The 18,805-nt window shown below is 44.1% G+C and overlaps 1 protein-coding gene across 1 annotated transcript in view; it reads right to left on the bottom strand.

Annotated features, from left to right (window-relative positions):
- Positions 1 to 18,805, bottom strand: part of ryr2a (ryanodine receptor 2a (cardiac)) — a 1,161,183-nt gene that overhangs the window by 29,347 nt on the left and 1,113,031 nt on the right. The window contains 1 exon segment of the mRNA XM_056296806.1: positions 15,953 to 16,017. Coding sequence (XP_056152781.1) covers positions 15,953 to 16,017 — 65 coding nt within the window.

The following is an 18,805-nucleotide window of genomic DNA, read 5'->3' as shown; positions in this document are numbered from 1 at the left end:
GCAATGAAACGCTAAGAGCGCTGGGTTAACAGCAGCAAGCCTGCTTACCAAGCCCTTGTGTTGTCTCTTCCTGAACAGTCTTGCCATCAAAACATCTTGTGAACACAGATAGCTGTTCCATATCAGTTAGGTCACAGGATGAGTCTATGGCTAGTGGTGTGTCTCCTGTTTTCTTCAAATCGATGAGTTGATTGGAAAAACTCTCCTCCACTAAAAGTTCTACTCTTCTTGTTGCCGTGTTAGCCGACAGTGGCACCTGCTCCACAACCATTTTCTTGTTTTGTCATTATGACTTAAAACTTCTCCAACCATATCAGTTGCACATATTTTAATCAGCTCAGCATCATTGAATGACTTCTTAGCTTCAGCAAGGGTCCATGAAACATGCACTGATGCAGCTGTTGCACTAGCGCTGATGCTGATTTACAGATCATAGAAACTGAGTGCTTGTATGACATTATCATATTTGCTGTTTTTTGTTTGCAGTGATGTGATTTTGTAGGGTAGTTGGCATTACAAGAAGTGTAGCTTGAGATCATCTGCTCTGCAGACAGCTGCGGTCTGCATGCATATCAAAGCATGTCAGTGTGGCATTGGCGTGGTCCAGTAATATAAAACAAAACTGATCAGTCCAAAGGAGTTGAATCAAGTGCAACTGGACTTGGTATATATCCATGAAGACGTTTCGCCTCTCATCCAAGAGGCTTCCTAAGTTCGTGCCTTTCTGACTAGACCAAGCTAGTCTGACTGGCTGGTGATGAGACTCAGAATTTATCCTCTTAGGAGTCGTTGTCAGAGCTATAGATGTCTATGGCTCTTTGTGTTCCGAAGTTTACCAACGCCCGTCGCCAAAAGAGCCATACATATGAGTGGCTCTTTTGTGTACCGATGTTTGGTCACGCCCGACGTTATCGGAGCTATTGATATGCGTGGCTCTCCTGTGCTCCGATGTCCAGCCATCGGAGCTATTGATTTGCATTTGTTTAGCATCGACGGTCGTTGGGGGTCATGAGAGTCATTGGAGTCGTTAGTGACCGACTGTTGTTCTTGGAGGCTGGGCTTCTTGAGTCTCCTGGGTAGAGATGAAAGGACGGCATTGTAAGTGGGAGATAGGTGGTGTCGCAGACCTCCTCCTCTGTTGAGGGATGGTTTTTTCCAGTTTCACACTGGCTTCCTTCACCCCTCTTTCAAACCATCTATCTTCTCTGTCCAAAATGTGTACGTTGCTGTCCTGGAAGGAGTGTGTCTTCTCCTTTAGGTGTAGATAGACTACTGAGTCTTGTCCTGAGGAGTTTGGCCTTCTGTGTTGGGCCATCCGTTTGTGTAGTGGTTGTTTGGTTTCTCCTATGTATAGGTCAGTGCAATCCTCATTGCATTGTACAGCATACACCAGATTGCTTTTTCGGGTGTGTGGTACAGGGTCTTTGGGATGAACCAGTCTTTGTCGGAGTGTGTTGCTGGGTTTGAAGTATACCGGGATGCGGTGTTTGTTGAAAATTCTCCTGAGTTTCTAGGAGACCCCAGAAACATACAGGATGACTGTGCTCTTCCTTCTGTTCCTTTTCCCCTCGTCACTCACCCGGTTGGTCTTTTTGGAACGTGTTGCAGTTTTCACAAAGGTCCAACTGGAGTAGCCGCAGGTTTTTAAAGCTCCCCTCGGGTGTTTGTGTTCTTCTCGTTGGGCCTGAGTGCTGCTGGGCACATTGTCAGCTCTGTGTTGCAGAGTTCTGATGATGCCCAGTTTGTGTTCCAGAGGGTGGTGTGAGTCGAAAAGTAGATATTGGCCTGTGTGTGTAGGTTTCCTGTAAACCCCAATGTGGAGGCTCCTGTCTTCCCCAATGTGGATGTCACAGTCCAAGAAGGGCAAACTGTTGTTCTTTACGTCTTCCCTTGTGAACTTAATGTTCTTGTCCACTGAGTTGATGTGTTTGGTAAACGCTTGCACCTCTGGTGTTTGGATTTTGACCCATGTGTCGTCCACATATCTGAACCAGTGGCTCGGAGGTGTTCCTCTGAAGGAGTTCAGGGCCCTGTGTTCTACCTCTTCCATATATAAGTTGGCCACAATGGGCGATACCGGTGAGCCCATTGCACAGCCGTGTTTCTGTCTGTAAAACTGGCCCCTGAATTGGAAATATGTAGTGTTCAGGCAAAGGTCCAGTAGTTGGCAAATCTGGTCTGGGCTGAGGTTGGTCCTATTGAGGAGGGTGTCATCCCATAGCAAACGTTGCCTCACAGTTTCGAAAGCCTCCATGGTTGGGATGCAGGTGAATAACGAGGTCACGTTGTAGGATACCATGGTTTCATCCGGTTCCAGTTTTACACCTTGGACCTTGTCCACGAAGTCAATGGAGTTTTGGATATGGTGAGGTGTTTTGCCCACTAAAGGGGTCAAGATGTTGGCTATATGTTTGGCAATGTTGTACGTGACCGAGTTTATGCTTCTGACGACGGGCCTGAGGGGGGTTCCATCTTTATGGATCTTAGGGAATCCATATATGCATGACATTTTATCTTGTGGGTAGAGACGGTGGTATTGTATCCGATAAATGGTTCTTCCTTTCTGCAGTTTCTGTAGGTATTCTATTATTCTTCTCTTGTAACCACTAGTAGGATCGCATCTCAGAGGTTCATAGGTGTCGGTGTCGCTGAGTAATGATGTGATCTTGGCGTGGTAGTCTGTTGTGTTGAGGATCACCGTGCATCTCCCCTTATCTGCTGGAAGGATAGTGATGTTTTCATCCTTGCCCAGGGCTGTCGCAGCTTTCCTTTCCTCCATGGTTAGGCTGGAAGGTGGGAGTTTTGCATTGGACAGAGCTGCTGACACCTTTAACCGAAGCTGTTCCGCCTCGGTTTCCATTAGATTGTTTTTCCTTATGGCTGATTCTGTGGATGTGATGAGGTCAACTATAGGTAGTTGTTTGGGTGTCATGGCGAAGTTCAGTCCTTTGGCTAAGACCTCCTTCTCTGATTGGGTAAGTACCTTGTCCGACAGATTCTTGATCCATCTGTTCTGCGTTCCGTTTTGTGTGGGATGTTCAGTCTTTTGTCTCCAGGTAAGTATATCTGCTTGGCTAGTGTTGTTGGTTCGTCGCTGTAAGTTTTGAAACTTCCTTGTCTGCCTTTCTTTGGTTTTGTGGTGTTGAGATAGTTGGACTTTCTTGGTGAAATCAGCGATCCTCTCCAAGACTGCACCAGGCAAGTGGGATGTTATTTGCTGGAGTAGTTGGTCAGATTTCTCCTTCAGCCCTTCAATAGTGAAATGGACCTGTCTCACTCTTTAATTCAGGAGTTGATTCTGTGCCTTCTCTATGATTCTGTCTGCTCTATGTCCTTTCATTGTGGTACACAGGCGCAGGCTAGTGGGTATGAGCCTGTGTTGTCTGCATCTCAGATTGAATCACAAGGGGTTTCTGTAGTCTACAATCTTCCGAGTCATCCTTTCATATTCCCTCACCATTTTAAGGGTGTCAGACCCAAATTGTTCCGCAACATGTCTGCCAACAGAGGAGGAGGTCTGCGACACCACCTATCTCCCACTTACAATGCCGTCCTTTCATCTCTGCCCAGGAGACTCAAGAAGCCTAGCCTCCAAGAACAACAGTCGGTCACTAACGGCTTGAACGACTCATGACCACTGAATAATGAAGTCGAGACTAACACCCCCAACGACCGTCGCTGGTAAACAAATGCAAATCAATAGCTCCGATGGCGATGGGCGTGGCTGGACATCGGAGCACAGGAGAGCCACGCATATCAATAGCTCCGATAATGACGGGCGCAGCCAAGCATCGGTACACAAAAGAGCCACTCATATCTATGGTTTTGTTAGCGACGGGCGTTGGTAAACATCGGAACTCAAAGAGCCATGGACATCTATAGCTCTGACAACGACTCCAAAGAGGATAAATTCTGAGTCTCATCACCAGCCAGTCAGACTAGCTTGGCCTAGTCAGAAAGGCACGAACTGAGGAAGCCTCTTGGATGAGAGGCGAAATGTCTTCACGGATATATACAAAGTCCAGTTGCACTTGATTCAACTCCTTTGGATAACCATGACCTGGATGAATGAGAACATTCACAGACAAAACTGATCAGTCCAGTCAGATTTGAACTGACTGCTTTCCTGGTTGACTATTTGCTTTTTTCGCGCGAGCAATGTTCTTGATTTAGGACAGTTATTGATTATCTGTGACTTAGCTGATGGCTAGTCAAATACCATAGAGAGTGCAGAGTACGTCTTTTGTCTACACGCGCTCTGCGGCGCCATACACTTGAATAGGTCAAGTGTATGGTGTGGGGTGAGGTCAAAATAAAGTAGCGTAGTATGCAGTTTATTTCGCATGCTGCGCACTTTATTTCACATGTTATGACAGGTGTGTTAGTGCCAATGGGTCAGTGCGGGCAAGACATTTGGATCTTTGGTCTGGCCCGTGGGCTGTCTATTGGGGTTCAGAGTCATAGAGACTCAGGATCTGGACTTTGGATGGAACCCTCCGTGTATTGTGAGGAGTTTCTGTCTTGATATCTGTGGCCTTTGGCCAGCTTATTATTCCAGCTGGGTATCTGGTAACTGTTAAGGTATATATATTGGTGGCTTGGATCTTTTTCTTCCCATTGAGCTGGCTGCTCAGTTATGCCTCATTCTCTGGAGGTATTTGACTTTAGCTGAACACGTTGATGCCTCTTCATGGCTTCCATTTGCCTCTGGAATATCCAGGTATTTGTACCTGTCCCGCATGTCTGTAATTATCTGGTAATTCAACCCCGACAGTCGTCACCACCTTTCCTCTTTTTGCCATCATCCAACCACACTTGTCCAGTCTGGATGACATCCCGATGTCATCGCCGTAGATCTGGGTGAGGTGGATCAGCGAATCAATGTCTTGTTCGTTCCTGGCATACAGCATGATGTCATTCATGTATAGGAGGTGGCTGATAGTAACTCCACTTCTGAACCTGTATCCATATCCACTCTTTCTGTGGATGTGATTTAGGGGGTTCAGGCCTATGCAGAACAGCAATGGGGATAGTACATCACCTATATGCCACATTTGATGGTTACCTGTGTGATGGTCTTTGAGTTGGCCTGTAGTGTTGTTTTCCACTGCCACATTGAGTTTTTGATGAAGGCTATTAGTGTCCTGTCTGCTTTGTAGAGTGCCAAGCACGTCAGTAACCATGGTTGGCCATTGCATCATCGGCTTTCTTAAAGTAAATCCAAGCTGTGCTCAGGTTGGTCTCTCTGATCTTAAGAGTATTGGTTGACTGCTCAATGAACCAGCAGCTGATACTTTGACCTCATGGTGCAGTTCCCTATTCCTTTCTGAGTTTTGCTCATGTATTGATTCATTTGCCCTTTCAGCCTAGCTACTATGATGCCAGACAGGATCTTCCATGTTGTGAAGAAGCAGATCATCGGGCTTGTAGTTTTAAGGTGTTGTACCCTTGTGGGGATCCTTCATGATCATCAGTATTGTTTGCCCCCATGTTAGCCAGTCACGGTGAGACCCTGATGTTCGCAGCTGGTTCATTTATGTTGCCATGCATTCATGGAGTGCCACTAGCTTTTTCAGCCAATATGCTTGAATCATGTTAGCACCTGGTGCAGTCCAGCACTTTAGGCTTGAGACTTGTGGTTGGATATCAGCCACTGTGACGCTAACTGGTTTTTGTTCTGGGATATTGCTTAGGTCCACCAGCCACTGGGCATTGGTGTTGTGTGATGCCTCCTTTTCCCATATATCCCTCCAGTATCGCTCAGTCTCTGCTCTAGGTGGGTCTGATTTTGTTCTCTTGTTACTCTACAGCTGGGAGTACACTTTGGATGGTTATTTGAGGAACAGGGACATGCCATTCACTCTTTTGGCCTCATGCTTCCCTAGTGTATCTCTTCAGCCAGGCGGCAAGAGCTGCGAGCCTTTGTTTGGCAGTTTCCAGGGCCTCACTTATGGACATCTTGCTGTACTTCTTCAACCAGAACCTTTCTTCCATCACACCTTTCTGCACCTCTGTTAACTGGCTAACATATCTCCGTGCTGATTTGATCTTGGTTTCCAGCCTTCTCTTCCATGGAGGGTACTGTTGATGGGTGACCTGCGTTCTTATTCCTGTACCCAAGCATCTTCCGGATTGCAGTTGCAATGGCATATACAAGCTCATTTGTCTCTTTTATAGTGGCAGTCGCGATATTGCATAGGGCTGTGTTCACATCCGCAAGCAGGCTTTGTGATGGTACTTTTTCACTGAGACATGGAAGCCAAGCCCAAAGGTTGACTGTTTTTAGTCTGGCCATGATTCTCATTTGAACCTCAGTTGCTTCAGCTGTCCTGGCTGGTAGGATTGTTTGAGCTGGTTGGAGTCTGTCCTCATGTATCTCCTGCCCATGTAGTCCATGGGCCAGAGCCCAAAATTTCCTATTTCGGTACACTCAAGGTGGCAAAACTTACTTATAATTTTTGAAAGGATCAATGTCTGTAGATGATATTTTGGTATGATAACCATTCCTGAGTGGCAGCTGTATCACAGTTATCAGCTCATGAAGTTAACCATCCCCTAAAGTAAATTGCATTTTAGACGCTGGTGCATATCCTGGTTTAGCCTCATGGTCAGGACATTTTTCAATGTTCTATAATATTGCCTTTGGTATCATTTTAAAGGGGACCTTCTTAGCTTTCATTCAAGCCCTGTTGTGGATATTTCTCACAAATATAGAGGTCACTTGAGCTCTTCAACCCGTCAATAACACACATCTTTCTGCAATGTTCGCCTAAACTATATACTTTCTTTTAGCCCTGTGGCATCTAGGAATATCAGGGACACAAAACACAAAAACTGGAATACTCACAAGACTGTAAAGATTCAGGAAATGTATAATATACCCATACTATTTCATTGTGTGAGGTGATTGTGAACCTTAAATTAGAAGGGCATTATTACTAAGAAACTAACTAGACCAAAGCCAGTTAGTCCATGGGTCAGACCAGATATCGATATCACCCAAGGTGACACAACTTCACTGGTGCCATTTTATTTGGTACACTAACAGAAGTAAAATAATACATGATAACCTTTCCAAATGAGCAGCTATTTCATTTTTCTTTCAGGAAACCTTTTTCTGTGCCTCTCACGATTGTGTATTTGCCCAGATTTTTACAAATATAGCATTTCAACACCCCTGGTACTGATTAGCCTAGCTTAAACTCTGGGACAGTTCTTAGTTGGCCAACAACCAAGGATAACCAGTACTGTGTACTTCCATTCATTGTGCTAAGCTAGGCTAACGTGCAGCCAGATAGCTTTCTACTAAACACATATAGAGGAAACTGGTATCTATCTTCTTGTCTCACTCTGGAGAAGATTGTAAGCTAATTTCCCATAATGTTAGCATGTTCTTTTAATGTATATGTTAATATGATTAGTTAAAGTGGCTACGAGGAACTTTCATCTTGTGTTGATTTTAGCGGCCTCATGTGGACAAAATACAGCTGTTGCATAGCAACTAGGTAATGTATCTATTTGTGGCTATGTAAGATAAATAATGGTAATATGACGCTGGTGAAGCAAAGTAAACTTTGTTTTAGTAGTGTTCATACACCTAAGTTACATGTATTTGTTTGTATGTGGCAGGTGAAAACTGACTGAATATGGCGACTGGTGAACAAGCAAGTTTTTACCCAATACCAAAGCGCCCACGGGTGGAGTGCATTATCCACTGCTCTGATGATACAGATAAGCTGGTTTCACTACAAAGTGTCGACTCATGGAGAACTCTGCTCAGGGCAGCTCAGATACGAAATCATGCACCAGTTTTGAAACTGGCAAAAGACATTCCTGAGGGACAGATTCCAGCAATCTACTACCACAGAAAGTGTCGCAGTATCTTCACTATGAAGCAAATTCTTGATGGCCTCCTTGCAAAAGAAAAGAAAAATTGTGTCTCTGCTGAAGAGAAACAATCTAAGAGAGTAGCTCGACATGCTCCAAGTACATCTAGGACTTATGATGCAGAGTGCATATTTTGTCAGAAAAACAGCAAATATTCCAAGAGACAGAATACGAGAGAAGTACTGGTGCAGTGTCGAGAACTGCGAGCTGATGCAAAGATCAGGAGTGCAGCCACAAAGAAAAGGGACAGCAGAATCCTTGCCATTGTGAGTAGAGACCTTGTAGCAGCTGAAGGGCACTACCACAGGTCATGCTATAGACTTTACACCAAAGAAGAGGTTTCCAAAGGAGAGGTTGCCAGCAATGAAGATGATGATGCTGCAGCCCAGTATGAAGCTGCTGTGAATAAGGCATACAATGAGCTGTTCCTCTTCATCAGGATGGAGCTTTTTGGCAATCCTCAAGTGATGACAATGACTGATCTCTCTTCTAGACTGGTAGCTTCAATGAACTCCCAAGGCATTGCCCAAGTCAAGGAATCAACCAAGAAGCACATAAGGCGAAACCTGGAGAGTGAGTTTGCTGGAGCCTTGCAGATATTCCCTGATGAGAAAGGAAAATTCCTCCTCTATCCCGATAACTTGTCCATGAGGGAACTTGCCAAAGAAAATCAGTCTCTCAAAAGGGAGCTGCAGACCCTGAAAAGTGTCAGTGCACAAGATGTTATAGCCAAAGCAGCCATCAAATTGAGAGCAGACATTAAAAGTCAAGATGTTCCTCAAACCTGGCCGCCTGAAGTCAAACCAGAAGCAGAATGTCCTACCATTCCAGAGTCGCTCATTATCTTCCTGTACTCTCTACTCACAGGCTCAAATGATCCTGATCATGCATCCCAGAGAGTGCAGTGCCTTCTGCAGTCATTTGGCCATGACATAGTATATGCAGTGACATGTGAAAATACCAAGCCTTCCAAGCACATTGTTCTGCCATTCAGTGTCAAATCGTTGACAGGAAATGTAGAGTTGATAAACATCCTCAACCGACTTGGTCACAGTGTGTCCTATTCACAGATGGAAGAGATCAACACTGCCCTGTGTCTCCAGAAACTCTCATCATCAGGGAGTGGCATTGCCCTTCCAGCTAACATCCATCCTGGCATATTCACAACTTTAGCCTGGGACAATATCGACCGTCTTGAAGAAACTGTCAGTGGTGAGGGAACATCTCACAGAGTCAATGGGATTGCTGTGCAAGCAAAGCCAGTCAACCCACTTCCTGTCCAACCCATGCCCACTGTTCCCCAAAACAAAGAAGAGAAGCATTGATGGACCCCCACCAATGTTACCAACTTACAATGCTGGACAACGGGTAGGGCCACCACAAAGCAAAAAGTCAGATGCCGATACTGCAGCCAATACTAAGCTTGCCAGAGAGAAAAACCTTCTTTGGGTCCTACCACGCATGTCACAACAAGAAGAACAGTCAGTCAGCAGCTGGACAGGCTTCAACATCCTGACTCGAGGAGAGATGACGGTCATCCCCGACAATATAGGCTATCTGCCTACCATCAATGCTCCAGCGACACAAATGTCTACTGTCAACGAGGTGCTTAACCAGTCACTGAGCATCATGCAGTGCTTAGGCCTGAGGAAGATTGTCTGTGTCTTTGACCAAGCCCTGTATGCGAAGGCTGTCGAGATCACATGGAAACACCATGACAAGTTCCATGATATCATCGTTAGGCTTGGGGTATTCCACACCATCTGCACACTGCTGGCAATAATAGGAAAGCGTTTCCAAGATGCTGGACTCAAAGACCTCTGCATTGAGTCTGGCATGATTGCAGAAGGCTCAATTGCTGGTGTTATGGATGGCCGCAAGTACAACAGGGCAGTGCGACTACACAAGCTCCTGTATGAGGCTCTCATGCGACTGACCTTGAATGGTTTCCTGTCCTGGTTGGAAGAAACTCACAGGAATGACATGGTTCACCTGAATGAGACACTGAAGACCATTGACAGCCTTGGGAAAGAAGTCTTACAACATGCTTTGAAGGAGGTCCTCGAGAACAGCTCTTGTACACGCATCATGGATCTATTTGAAGTCTACCGTGAGTTCCTTAGAGGTGGAAACGGCAGCCTCTCGAACTTCTGGATGTCCTATTTGGACATGGTTGAAATCTTGTTGGGGCTCATCCGAGCATCCAGAGAGGGAGACTGGATGCTACACTTGGCTAGCATTCGAGCAATGATCCCATGGTGCTTTGCTTATGACAGGATGAATTATGCACGCTACCTCCCCTACTACTACGCCCAGATGTCTGAGCTGCCCATCACACACCCAGATGTGTACACAGAATTCATGGAAGGAGGCTTCTCAGTCCAACTGGGCTCCACCAATCCCTTTGGCCGAATCCCTGTTGACCAAGCTATAGAAGAAACGGTGAACAAAGACACCCAAACAGCTGGAGGGACAAAGGGATTCAGCTTGAAGCCAGGAGCTGTGACCAAATATTATCTCACAGCTGAGTATAGAAGCATGTACCTCAGACAGCTGAGAGACCTGACAGGTCAAGGCAGGTGCAAATGGTCTCATCCAGATCTACAGAGTCCAAGGATCAAGAGAGATGAAGCAGATGTCCAGTCTCTCATGGACCTTATGGAGAATAACTGGCTCAATCCTATGTCCCCTGATGAGATTGATTTGGTTAGCCTCTCCACTGGCAACATGGCTCCACCTGATGTGACCATAGATCTCTTGAGAGCTCTTGAGAAAGGAGAAGAGGCCTACCAAGCATTCCAGCAAACAAGGTTAGATGCAGACCCACCACCTGTGAAATTCCACGACAAGATGACCAAGCAAAGTCTGAAAACATTCTCCAATGTCAGCACAAAACAAGCTCATGGAAAGAAAGCACAGGATGTGGTTCTGAAGGCAGATAGAAACCTTTTCAGTCACATGATCCTGGTGGCTGAAAGCAGGAAGGTGAATCTGAAGGATGTCCTTGCCTACCCATTGGGCCCACTACCATGGGCACTGGCAAATGCTGATGGGTCCTTACGAAAAACAAACAAGGCTGCACTTGCCAGAGAGCTTGAAAAGAATGTATCTCCTGCAGAAGACATCCCAATCCCATCTACTTCCATCATTGATGGGATGAGCCTGGTCCAAAAAATGAATGGCAACAACAAAACCTTTGCACAGGTGGCAGAGTCAGCCTTGACCCAGGTCCTCCATGAGGGAGCACAGAGTGGGAGGATTGATGTTGTTTTTGATGTCTATCACCAGACTTCGATCAAAGATGCTGAACGACTGAACCGGGGTGGAGACATCACTCTCCAGTACAAGAATCTTGCAGGGGGACACCACGTCCAGCAGTGGAGAAAATTTCTGTGTAGTTCCTCCAACAAGACCAGTCTCATCAAGTTTCTGGTGGAAGAGTGGAAACTCCCACGATACAGAGCTATGCTGCATGGCAAGGTGTTGTACATGACCCGTGAGGAAACCTGCTACAAGTTGAAAGAAGATGGGTGTGAGGAAGCAGCAGAACTGCACTCCACACATGAAGAAGCTGACACCCGTCTGCTCCTGCATGCATTGCATGCAGCAAATGCGGGCTCAAAGTCAGTTATCATCACAGCTGAGGACACTGATGTCATGGTGCTTTGTCTTGGCTTCCAGAAGGACATCACCTGTCCCATCTACCAGAAGTGTGGGACTCAGAACCGCACACGGTTTGTCGACATCACCAAACTGGCAAGTTCACTTGGAGACAGCATCTGTGACAGCCTAATTGGCTTACATGCCTTCACAGGCTGCGACACTGTCAGTGCATTCGCTGGTCGAGGGAAGCTGAATGCCCTGAAGATAGTGAGAAAGCACACTTCCTGCCAAGAGACTTTTAGTCAACTGGGACAGACATGGAATGTGAGTGATGAGCTGTTCCAGAAAATTGAGCAGTTCACCTGTCGGATGTATGTTGCTAATAGCAGCACTGCTGAGGTGAACAAACTGCGTTACCAGCTCTTCTGCACCAAAAGGGGAGAGGTTGAGTCCAGCCAGCTGCCACCATGTAGAGACTGTCTCTTTATGCATGTTCAACGAGCCAACTATCAGGCAGCAATATGGAAGTGCTGTCTGCAGGCTAACCCTGTGGTGCCAAGCCCTACTGAGTATGGATGGACAGACGATGAAGGCAAGCTGGCCATTTACTGGATGCGCTCCCCACCTGCACCAGATGTGGTCTTGGAAATGCTAACATGCAAGTGTGTGCATTCATGCAAAATGCCAAGCTGCATGTGCCTGTCAAATGGACTTCCATGCACAGACATGTGCAGGTTACAGACCAGCAGTAACCAAAAACAGCAGGATGGTCCAGAACTGGACTTTGAACTTGGGGAGTCAGATGATGAGAGAAACGAGCAGCTTGATGAATGACAGTGTGATGATTCTGATGGTATTACTGTGGTAGTAGTCTATTGATGCACAGGATGTTGATTCTGGACTTGGTTACCCAGAGCTTGATAACAATAATGTAACCATATTCACATATACCCATTACCCTACCCATTACCATTACATATACCCACTAATGATATGGGATTACATGTATCATTGACTAAGTATATGTAAATGTCAATGTTGTTTAAAATATTAAAATAGTTCATTACCTCACTATGGTATTCCTTTTTATCATGTATTTTGATTGTGTATTTAAACAAATGTATAGAGACCAGTTTGTGACCTAACTGGCTTTGGTCTAGTTCTCATTTAAGGCTCACAATCACCTCACACAATGAAATAGTATGGGTATATTATACATTTCCTGAATCTTTACAGTCCTGTGAGTATTCCAGTTTTTGTGTTTTGTGTCCCTGATATTCCTAGATGCCACAGGGCTAAAAGAAAGTATATAGTTTAGGCGAAAATTGCAGAAAGATGTGTGTTATTGACGGGTTGAAGAGCTCAAGTGACCTCTATATTTGTGAGAAATATCCACAACAGGGCTTGAATGAAAGCTAAGAAGGTCCCCTTTAAAATGATACCAAAGACAATATTATAGAACATTGAAAAATGTCCTGACCATGAGGCTAAACCAGGATATGCACCAGCGTCTAAAATGCAATTTAGTTTAGTGGGTGGTTAACTTCATGAGCTGATAACTGTGATACAGCTGCCACTCAGGAATGGTTATCATACCAAAATATCATCTACAGACATGGATCCTTTCAAAAATTATAAGTAAGTTTTGCCACCTTGAGTGTACCGAAATATCGTCTGGCCCATGGACTAATGAGGGGGCATTCATGGTGCTGAATTGTATAGTCATGTTGTTGGAGCCTCTCCATCTCAAGTTGTGACAGTGGCTTCCTTCTATTGATGTTCAAGCATTGAGCCACTAGCTGCTTCTGAGTCAGTGTGGAAGTGGGTCTGCTACTGACCCACAGTTCTCACATACGCTTCATATAGCCCCTCTCTTGGGGTCTGCTGTTATAGTAGCATTCCATCAGTTCCAGGTTCCTGACCCTTGTCCACGAATGTCTTTCTCATTAGGTTGTCCTGGTTCCCCAACACCTGATTGTAGACCTTGTTAGCCCAGGCGACGTCCGAGCTAGTATGACTCCATTCGTGTTACTCTTAACCATGTCTGAGGTATTGGCTTGTATAGCATTAGAAGTCCAAGCCACGGACACTTGCTGGAGACTCGTCTTAACTGAGGTTTGAACCCCTGATCTCTAGCGCGAAAGCCGGCATTCTTACCTACTGAGCTACAAGTTGCTATATATATATACATATATGTATATATGTATATGTATGTATATATGTATATATAGTGTTTTTTTCCGAAACCGTCAATGGTGTTGTTATGACAAAACCGTCAATGGTGTTGTTTTATAGTATATATATAATCCAGTCAGTCAAGTAAATTCTTCATGAGACAGTACAAGCCTGTTTCATGCCATAAGCAATAATCAGCTGTCAATAAAGCTACTCGAGGAAAGGACATACCATTTACTGCCTCGCCAGGCATATCACGTGCACAACGTCCAATGGGGAAGAAATAGGTGCGACATTCAAAAACACATGATCATTAATGGTCCAATGGGGGAGGCGGGTCAGTATTTGTCTATTGGCATGATTTATTTATAATTACAAACTAGGTGCTTATATCTATGTCTGCAACTGCTGGCCAATTCATTCCTGTTATTCCATGTGGACATTTCTGGTAGACGTTTCTAGTTTGCAAATGACGTTGTGCACGTGATGTGCATGACGAGGCAGTAAATGGTATGTCCTTTCCCGAGTAGCTTTATTGACAGCTGATGATTGCTTATGGCATGAAACAGGCTTGTACTGTCTCATAAAGAATTTTCTTGACTCACTGGATTATTTTGCTCCTTATTTGTTGAGCACGTTCCCTACCGTTGAGTGTTTCTTTTAACAAAGTTTATATATATATATATATATATATATATAAGTCCCTTTTAGGGACTTATATATAAATAAAAGTATTCACCCTCCTTGAACATTTTGCTCCCTTTCCCTCCAAATTTTAATGCATTGGAATATTTTTGTCCCTTCACTTAAATAATAACTTCAACAGATTTATGAAGCAAAAATGTTTTAGTAACGATGCTTTATTTAAGGTAAACAATTAACTTTCAAAAAGAAAGACTGGGATTTCTCAGGTAAAAAATTATTCATCCTCTCCTTACTTGGTAGATAGGTCTTCAAAGGTACGTATGTCTGTGTGATGTTTGCAGTTAGATATTGGAGTTTGTGCCCACTTCTTCATGCAAATTTGTTCCAGCTTTGCCACAATAGATGGAATGAGTTGAGGGACAGCAGTTATTAAGTCATACCACATATATTTTAATGGGATTTAAGTTTGAACTTTGATTGGGCCATTCCAGTATATTAGACTTTATTTTTAAGCCTTCCCTTTTTGATTTTTACCATTTGCTCTGTCATTGTTCTATTGGAACAAAAATCTCTTGCCTAACACTTAAGTCTTGCTGATTGAAACACACACTCCAAAGGATTTGACAGTATTTGGCTCTGTGCATCTTGCAAAAAGCTTTCTAGACCATCCTGTTTAAAAGCGAGCCTACAAGAAAATACTGCCATTCCCATTCTCACCAGCAGGGATGAGTTTAATTGGGTGTTGGGCTGTGTTTGGTTTGTACCAAAGAGTGCTTTTCTTTCACGCCAGAAAACTCAACTTTAGTCTCAGCAAAATCTTCTTCCAGAAAGTCTCATATTTTGTGTCACATGTTGTGTCATGGCCTTAAACAAACTCTAGGTGTAAGTGCTGGTATTTCTCAGAAGTGGTTTCCTTCTAGCCAAAAGCTAAACTCCAATCACTCAAGCCACCGTTGATGGAGCTGTTGGTTACAAAACTACAGAGTACAGACATGCAACTTCTCAGTAGAGTATTAAAACTGTGCTGAGTTGAGAGAACACAACACTGTACTGAAAGCGCCTCGGGCTACCAGCAAAGCTGAGCCAAAAGCTGATGAACAGTTCAAATTGTTTTCTTTTGACCCACTTGGAAGAATGTCACTTTCTTCCAAGTGGGTGTAGGAGTAGAAAAATATCCAATTTAGAAATATTTAATTTGAAGACATTTAAATACTTGATTCTATTTTGATGTATTGAAAGCAACTTTAAAAGAGTAGAATAAAACCAGTTCCATTATATCATAGTAAGACTTTGCAACACAGCAAAACTAGAAAATGTAGGTGTTTATTGTAATGCTTTATTAAAAGAAAAATATGCATTAGTAAAATTATGTCCGTTTTGCATCAAAATAGATCTAGATTTTACCTTGAGTTTCAAACTCTTATTTCAGTTTTTTATTATGTATTTTTTACACAGCCCATCAAGAGCTTTTTCAATTATGTATACTCGCTTTTGGCCAAACTGTCAATTGCGCCCCTTCGGCACAAAATGCATACATAATTTAAGTTGTAATGAAAATTACTTAGCTTATCCAAGGTTCTGACAAAAAAAAAAAATTGTGTGCAGGTATATTTTATTTTTGATTGTGTGAATGTGTCCTCACCTCCATGTCTTCTTTCACTTGTTCCTGCTGATCTCTCAACTCTCCAAATGCATCAATGATCAAACCTGGAAAGGCATGGAATATAACATTTAAATTCATCCAGAGAGAACACTATTTAATTCCCCGAACAATGGATATACCATGTGCTTTTCACTACTACTACTACTACTACTACTACTACTACTACTACTACTACTACTTTTGGCTGCTCCCGTTAGGGGTCGCCACAGCAGATCATCCATTTGCATTTCTTCCTGTCTTCTGCATCTTCTTCTGTCACACCAGCCACCTGCATGTCCTCCCTAACCACATCCATAAACCTCCTCTTTGGCCTTCCTCTTTTCCTCTTCCCTGCCAGCTCCATATTAAGCATCCTTCTCCCAATATACCCAGCATTTCTCCTCCACACATGTCCAAGCCATCTCAATCTTGCCTCTCTTGCTTTGTCTCCAAACCATCCAACTTGAGCAGTCCCATTCCTAATCATGTCCTTCTTCCTCACTCCCAGTGAAAATCTTAGCATCTTCAACTCTGCCACCCCCAGCTCTGCCTCCTGTCTTTTCATCAGTGCCACTGTCCCCAAACCATATAACATAGCTGGTCTCACAGCCATCTTGTGAACCTTCCCTTTAACTCTTGCTGGTACCCTCTGTTGCAAATCACTCCTGACACTCTTCTCCACCCACTCCATCCTGCCTGCACACTCTTCTTCACCTCTCTTCTGCACTCTCTGTTAATTTGGATAGTTGACCCCAAGTATTTAAACTCATATGCCTTCATTACCTCTACTCCTTGCATCCTCACCATTCCGCTGCCCTCCCTCTCATTCACGCATAGGTATTCCGTCTTGCTCCTACTGACTTTCATTCCTCTTCTCTCCAGTGCATACCTCCACCTCTCCAGGCTCTCCTCAACCTGCACCCTATTCTCGTTACAGATCACAATGTCATCTGCAAACATCATCGTCCACGGAGACTCCTGCCCGATCTCGTACATCAAACCTGTCCATCACCATTGCAAACAAGAAAGGGCTCAGAGCCAATCCTTGATCCCACCTCCACCTTGAACCCATCTGTCATTCCAACCCCACACCTCACCATTGTCACACTTCCCTCATAAATATCCTGCACCACTCCTACATACTTCTATGCCACTCCCAAATTCCTTATACAATACCACAACTCCTCTCTCGGCACCCTGTCATATGCTTTCTCTAAATCTACAAAGACACAATGCAACCCTTTCTGGTCTTCTCTATACTTCTCAATCAACATTCTCAAAGCAAACATCGCATCTGTGGTGCTCTTTCGTGGCATGAAACGATACTGCTGCTCGCTAATCATCACCTCTCCTCTTAACCTACCTTCTATTACTCTTTTCCATATCTTCATGCTGTGGCTGATCAACCTTATACCTCTGTAGTTGCTACAGTCCTGCACATCGCCCTTGAAAATCGGTACCAGTATGCTTCTTCTCCACTCGTCGCTTTCCAAGATTGTGTTAAACAATCTAGTTAAAAACGCCACTGCCATCTCTCCTAAACAACTCCATGCCTCCACAAGTATTTCATCGGGGCCAACTGCCTTTCCACTCTTCATTCTCTTCAGAGCTGCCCTCACTTCCTCCTTGCTAATCCACTGCACTTCCTGATTCACTATCCCCACATCATCCAATCTTCTCTCTCTCATCTTCTTCATTCATCAGCCCCTCAAAGTACTCCTTCCACCTTCTCAGTGTACTCTCCTCGCTTGTCAGCATATTTCCGTCTCTATCCTTGATCGCCCTAACTTGCTACACATCTTTCCCAGCTCAGTCCCTCTGTTTAGCCACTCGGTACAAGTCCTTTTCTCCTTCCTTAGTCTCTAATCTATCATACAACTCACCATACACCTTTGAGAGAACTGAGCCATGTGATTAGCAAATACTGAGTTCCTGTCTTAGCTATTTCTATTCGAATCTCCAATGACATACACACTGGAAGAAGTATTATGTTGTATAAAGGAATTGATGAGTGCAAGCCTATTTAAATATTCGTCCTCATTCTGCTGGCATTCATAGGGTGTATATACATTAAGTATAAATAATTCCCTGCCATTGTGAGTAAACTGTATTGCAATGCACAAGTCAACACCAAGCCTAACCACATTTATCAATAAGTCAAGCTTCTTATTCCATAAAATAGCTACACCCCCTAGTATCCTTCCTCTGACTATTCCCATGCCAAGGTCAGTTGGCATGGGAAGGAGTTTTTCCAGTTCTTGCTTTGCTAAAATGTCTCTTGCGTACACAGTATGTCACTGTAATGTATGGAATCTCCTATTGTGATGGTACCGCGAACACATCAGTACAGCTGTCGCGGGATTTGTGGTATGTGACGTTAACAGGAAATATGTTGCTGTGTTTGCATATAACGTGGTCAAGCAGCTTATTAAAGGCCACTGAGAGTTCAGACATTTTGGTGTGTGCTCTTCTTATTAGATGTCAGACAGACATCACATGGTGTCAGAAGTGATGAGTAATCAGAATGGATCGACATGTCAAAGCTAAATCAACTGGAAGAGTTCAAGTTTGCCAGCCCGGGAGAATGGCCGGAATGAAAGCAAAGATTTTCGCGTTTCAGAACAGCCACCAAGTTGAACAAAGAGGACAGGGAAGTCCAGGGGCCTCATTCATCAATAGTTCATGCTTACAAATTTGTTCTTACATACCCATGGAATGTTTTAGCCTTCTAAATTGTCCTACATGTAGCAACAAAGCCTCGTGGTTATCTGTAATTCTTTCCCCCTAACATTTATTGTCTACCTCTTGTAACGAGCAATCACTCAGGCTTGCAAAGACATTAGGTTTTAGCCA

This window comes from Lampris incognitus, chromosome 17, assembly GCF_029633865.1.
Source record: "Lampris incognitus isolate fLamInc1 chromosome 17, fLamInc1.hap2, whole genome shotgun sequence".
Lineage (NCBI taxonomy): Eukaryota > Metazoa > Chordata > Actinopteri > Lampriformes > Lampridae > Lampris > Lampris incognitus.
Note: the sequence above shows the minus strand (reverse complement) of the source record. Positions and strands in the feature narration are given on the sequence as shown.